The 5,955-nt window shown below is 53.3% G+C and overlaps 1 protein-coding gene across 1 annotated transcript; it reads right to left on the reverse strand.

Annotated features, from left to right (window-relative positions):
- Positions 1–968: 968 nt before the first annotated feature.
- POU3F2 (POU class 3 homeobox 2) lies at positions 969–5,747 on the reverse strand. Its single transcript, XM_009475651.2, has one exon. It carries the CDS (start codon positions 5,714–5,716, stop codon positions 4,391–4,393), a length of 1,326 nt encoding a protein of 441 aa, XP_009473926.2. The 5' UTR covers positions 5,717–5,747; the 3' UTR covers positions 969–4,390.
- Between the last annotated feature and the right edge of the window lie 208 nt (positions 5,748–5,955).

Raw genomic sequence — 5,955 nt, forward strand, 5'->3', positions numbered from 1 at the left:
AACACTTCTTCTTTCTGTCACTTTTCTTCGAAACTATTGATAAGATCATTTAGCTGAATCTGTTCGGGATGAGTGTAATATTGACTAGGAGTTAGAAAAGATGATTAAATCTAATAAGCCTAGAAACTATGGTGAAGGGGGGCGGGGGGAGGAGAGGAGCAGGACACTGCACTTAGGAAACCGAGCCAGCCAAAAAGGACTTGAACACCCCGCCGCATGTGCCAGCACCGCCCGGGTCGCTGCCGCTCGCCAGCGCGCCCGGCCCCGCCGAGCGCCTCACGCCGGGACCCCTCCGGCTGAACCCGACCGGGTCGCTCGTTACACAGACGGAGCCGCAGACCTCGAACGGGAGAGCCCCGGCCCGGTGTCACCGGTGCCACCGCCGCGGGGCCCGGGGGCGAGCAGCCCGGCCCGGGGGCGAGCAGTCCGGCTGGGCAGCCGGGTCCGTCCTCCCGCTCTTAAACAGTACCCCCCATAAGTAAGCCCCGCCTTTTTGTTTTTCTTTCTTTCTTTCTTTCTTTCTTTCTTTCTTTCTTTCTTTCTTTCTTTCTTTCTTTCTTTCTTTCTTTCTTTCTTTCTTTCTTTCTTTCTTTCTTTCTTTCTTTCTTTCTTTCTTTCTTTCTTTCTTTCTTTCTTTCTTTCTTTCTTTCTTTCTTTCTCTCTTTCTCTCTTTCTCTCTTTCTTTCTCTCTTTCTCTCTTTCTCTCTTTCTTTTTAAGGAGTCAGACCTTAAATTATCCAAAGGGAACGAGAGGAGAGGAGAGTCTCTTCTCCCCCATGCCTTCCGCCAGAACATGCAACCAACTTGAGGAGCAGCTCTCCCCGCCAGCACCAAAGGCAGGACACCCCTACCCGCACCGAAACCAAGGCTTCAAAACACACCGCTGCGGTTCATCTGCGGAGGGACGCAATGAAGGCAGCTCCCGAGGCTCTCCTTCGAGACCCTGGAAGTTAGGAACGTGGAACCTCTCGGTATAGGCATCAAATTTATTCCAAAAATTCCATGAAATATAAAGGAATGGCGGTGCTTTTACACAGAACTCAACTCAGTATAAGTACTGGGGTGTTCTCCCTCCAAATCTTAAGAACTATGCAAATCTGTGCTATCTTTAAAAATAAAATAAAGATATTTCAATAATTAGAACAAACTATGAAGGTATTGTGCATTTCTGTTTTATGTAGATAATAAAATATTACTTTAACATAAATATATAAGGATCTCTGCGTTTTTATTTTTCCCCACAAGCACATCCAAATGTACCAAAACAAAGTATTTTTAAAGAGACTGAACCAAAAAAAAAATTACATCCCATATAGATTTTGTTCACCTACTCATTTAAAGCTACAGAAAAACAGTTTCCATAACCTGTTTGCTTTAAAAGAAATAAATATACATTGAGGCAGGCCACTTAAAAATGATATGAAAATATTTCCCTGGGTAGCATTTAAAAAAAAAAAAAAAAGAAAAATAGACAAAGAAAACATTGAAACTATTTCTGCATTTCAAAGGACAAATATTAAACATATATACATAGTGGTAAGGTTTGCGTGGTAACTTTTTTGTTTTTTTTTAAGTAAACCTATTTGGAGTTTGAGGCTTTTCTCAAACATCCTCTCGACTCCGTTTTCTGACCTTACGCACGTATTAATAAGTGTCTGAAAGTTCATTTCCTCCCTTTACCACTGGATCTGCCCTGATCTGATTCACTTCACTAGGCGCTAGTCCTCAACACTTTAAATAACAAGCAGCTCAATACATCCAAAAAAAAAAAAAAAGGGGGGGAAAAAAAAAGAGAAGAAAAGAGAAAAGCTTGGTGCCCGTATCTTTGTAACAATTGTTGGAAAACTAGGAAAAAGGCGAATGCATGTGCCTCTTAGAAATCATCATCTGTCTTACCAAGAAGAAAGAAAGAAAGGGAGAAAGAAAGACAGGGAGAGAGAAAGAAAGAAGGAAAGAAAACCCAGTGTCACAGGCGCTTTAAAAGACAATGAGAAACATACTCTAAAGCCTTAGCTACTGAATGCAATATTTATAGGAGAGTTCTGCGAGAGAATGCTTCACTGTTTTTTCTCCATAATTGTCCAACACTCAACTAAGTAAACTTTTAGATTATAAAAATGCTTTGTCTCTACAGCACCCGTTTGTGCTGACTAAATGATCCCTTTATGAATTTATAACTATCGCAGTTTCAAGTCCCTCTAATGTATATGCATAGCCGTGCGTGTGCAGAAGTACACAAACGCACGCACGCAGGCACACGCACATACATGCGCTGCTCCCAGGTCCCGCTCCTCCGCTTCCCTTTAGAGCTTTTTGTTTTGCTTTTTGTTTCCTTTCTTTTTTTTTTTGTCCCCGTGGGTTTTTCTTTTTTTTTTTTTTTTTTTTTTGGAAAGTTAACCGTTTCCCATCGAGATAATGTCACGAAATGCACTTTAAAACTATTAACGAAGGGGGGGGTGTGAGAAAGACGGATTGAAAAATGGCATTTTTTTTTTCCCCACTTCATTTCATTCCCCAGTGAAAGACACAAGGCTGCCCAAGTTAAAACTGGTCCTTTCCTTCAATAAATTATACCGCAATCTGACCAAAGGAGGTGGGGAGAGTGGGGGGGCGGGAGGGGAGGCTAGATACAAATAGAAAAACAAAAAAAATATGAAAAATAAAAGCGAAAAAGAAACGCACGGGGTCTCTGCGGAGAGGAGGGGGCAGCGTGTGTTTACACGCAGGTGTAAGCACCCGGGCACCCCCCCCTCGGGCCCAGCAGCTCCTCAGGCTCTGCCTGGCTCTGCCTTGATTGCTCAATGAAAGAAAGTTTTGGGGGGCTGACACCGGCGGGGGCTGCCCGGGCAGCGGGAGCGGGGATGCCAAAGGCACGCAGGGGAGCCTCGGGGGGAGGAGGGGAAGGGAAGGGGCTGGGGGGGTGGGGGTGAACCTAAAGAATCCCCTTTCCTTCTCAAGAAAGTGCCACTTTCTCCGGGAAAACTCTGGAAACGTGGTGTTCCGTCTCCGCCTTTCCCACACCGGGCCTTGCTGGCCCGCACTGACACAATCTGGAAGGGCCGCATATATATATATTATATATATATATATATATAATTTTTTTTCCTCCCCCCTCTGGCTGCGCCTCGGCCCCCGGACACACTGCCCGAAAATGAAGTTTACTTTGTCGATTTGCATTATTCTCCCTTCTCCAGACTCGACTCTTGCCGTTGAAGGCATATATTAAGCAATTACGAGAGTCACGTCTCTGGAGAATGGAAGCTGGCGGTGCATATATATGTGTATATAGAGAGATTATATATATGTGTATATATGTACGTCTATGCACGCATGCATATGTATACATACATACAGATATACGCATTCTTTTTGCTACGGTAAAAGGAGAAAATAAGCGTTACACATATTTAAGAAGACTTGTTTATAACAAAAGTTCACATATACACATAAAGCAAAGGCTAAAACACAGTAACATATTGTAGACCGGTCACTGGTTGACTAACGCTCACCGTGGAAAATGCAAGTCATTTGCAAAATTAAGGTCGGAAAGGAAGGAAAAAAAAAAAAAAGAAAAAAAAGAATTTGTTTATGTAAACTTCGATTTTCTTGCAGTGCAAATTGGTACGGTTAAATACTGTCTACATCAAAAGGGATAGCTTTTCCTTTCTCTTCTTTTTTTTTTTTTTTTTTTCTTATATTCCTACAGGGGATCCACAGAAAATAAACACAGCAGCATGTGCCAACACCGAGCGACATTCCACAATGCAATCTGCCTTTGTGTGGCAGGAGGGGGCTGCGGAGGGGACCCGAGGTGGCTGCGCCCCCCCCTCCCCTCCCCTCCCGCCCCCTCCCCGGCCGGGCAGCGCCGTATTTTTTCGCCAGCGAGCAAGGGAGTTTTGTGCGAACTGCTTCGCCCTGCGCCTGCCCTGCCGGTCCCGGTGCCGGTGCCGGTGCCTGCCGCTGCCCTGCCGGTGCCTGCCTGCCTGCCTGCCTGTGCGCGGTACTCACTCCGCTCCGGTGCACGGGCATTCGCCTGGGAAAGGTCAAAATACAGCATCGCGCCTGCTACCGTCTAAGGGACAGTCCGGTGCAGGTGCTTTGTCTGTCTGTCTGTCTGTCTGCTGTGATTCGCGCTCGCCCTCTCGCTCGCTCGCTTTTTGATTTGTTTTCTTTCTTTCCTTTTTTTTTTTTTTTTGCGCGGTTTTTTTGTTCGTTTTTTGTTTTTTTGTCTTTTTTTTTAAAGATAGGAGAAAATAATGATTTAAAAAAAAAAAAAAGAAAAACAAAAAGGCCAAAAAGGAGGACAATCAAAAGTTGGGGGAAGGAGGAGAGGAGGAGGAGGAGGAGAGGAGGAGGAAAGGAGGAGGGGCCGGGCGCCCCCGCCGCGAGTTCACTGCACGGGGGTCTGCACCCCGTGGTGCGGCGGCGTGTCCCTGCTGGCCCCGTACACGTCCTCGGCGCCCGGCAGCGTCCCTCCCGGGGGAGTCATGCGCTTCTCTTTCTGTCTCCTGTTACAAAACCACACTCTCACCACCTCCTTCTCCAGCTGTAGGCTGTCCGCGAGCGAGGTGATCTCCTGGGCGGAGGGCTTGGGGCACTTGAGGAAGTGGCTCTCCAGCGCGCCCTTGACGCTCACCTCGATGGAGGTGCGCTTTTTCCGCTTGCGGCCCTGCGCCGCGATCTTGTCTATGCTGGTGGGGCTGCCCGAGGAGGAGTCCGCCTCCTCCAACCACTTGTTCAACAAAGGCTTCAGCTTGCACATGTTCTTGAAGCTGAGCTGCAGGGCCTCGAAGCGGCAGATGGTGGTCTGCGAGAAGACGTTGCCGTAGAGGGTGCCCAGCGCCAGCCCCACGTCCGCTTGGGTAAATCCCAGTTTGATGCGCCGCTGCTTGAACTGCTTGGCGAACTGCTCCAGGTCGTCCGAGGTCGGCGTGTCCTCGTCCGAGTGCGGGTCGTGGTGCGGCGGCGGCCCGGGGGGCGCGGCGGCGGCGGCGGGCGCCGGCCCGGCCGCCCCGGGGTGGGGGCCGTGGGGCGGCGGCGGGTGCTCGGCGGCGTGGTGCGGCGGCCCGGGCGGCCCCGGCGGCGGCTCCTCGTGGGCGTCGCGCAGGCCGTGGTGGTGCAGCGCCGGCTGCGCGGCGCCCAGCATGCCGTTGACGGTGAAGCCGGGGGGGTGCGAGTAGAGCAGCCCCGCCTGCGCGCCGTTGGCCGCGGCCATGCCGGGCGGCAGGTGCGCCGCGCCGCCCGCCCGCCACGCCGCCGCCGCCGCCGCCGCCGCCGCCGCCGCCGCGTGGTGCCCGCCGCCGCCGCCGTGGTGCACCAGGTGCGGCGCCCGCCCCGGCGGCGGGTGCTGCGGCGGCGGCGGCGGCGGCGGCGGCGGCAGCTCGTCGCCGCGCCCGCCCGCCTGCACCACCGCCGGCTTGATGTCGGGCTGGCCCAGCGCGCCCGCCGACCAGGGCGCCTCGCCGCCGCCGCCGCCGCCGCCGCCCCCGCCGCCGCCGCCGCCGCCGCCGCCGGGGCCGCCGTGGGACAGCGCCGCGATCCACTGGTGAGCGTGGCTCAGCGGGTGCCCGTTGCTCTGCAGCGCGTAGTCCGCCTGCACCAGGGCGCCGGCGTCGCGGTAGCCGCCGCCGGGCTGCATGCCGCCGGGCGGCTCGGCGTGCACCATGGGGGAGCCGGAGGCGAGCAGGCTGTAGTGGTTGGAGGCTGCGGTCGCCATGACTCGCCCAGCCGCACTGATCGCGCCGGTTAAAGGCGCCGCGCATTTGACAGCTACTTTTTCGCCTCGGGCGCCGCGCGGCGCCCGCGCCCCCCCGGCCCGCGCGGCGGGGCCCACTGCGAAGGCACGCGCGGCCGCCCCGCCCCGCCGCCGCACGCCATTGGCTCCCCGCGCCCTGACGGACGCGGGCGCCCCTGGCAACGGCCGCCGCCACCGCCCACCATTGGCGCGCCCCGCCG

The sequence above is a fragment of the Nipponia nippon genome, unplaced genomic scaffold (genome assembly GCF_047370975.1).
Source record: "Nipponia nippon isolate SJK-2023a ecotype South Korea unplaced genomic scaffold, ASM4737097v1 scaffold_4, whole genome shotgun sequence".
Lineage (NCBI taxonomy): Eukaryota > Metazoa > Chordata > Aves > Pelecaniformes > Threskiornithidae > Nipponia > Nipponia nippon.

Bases quoted from the DNA above. Each gene is read 5' to 3' on its own strand.
- POU3F2 (XM_009475651.2), bottom strand. From the start codon at position 5,716: ATGGCGACCGCAGCCTCCAACCACTACAGCCTGCTCGCCTCCGGCTCC.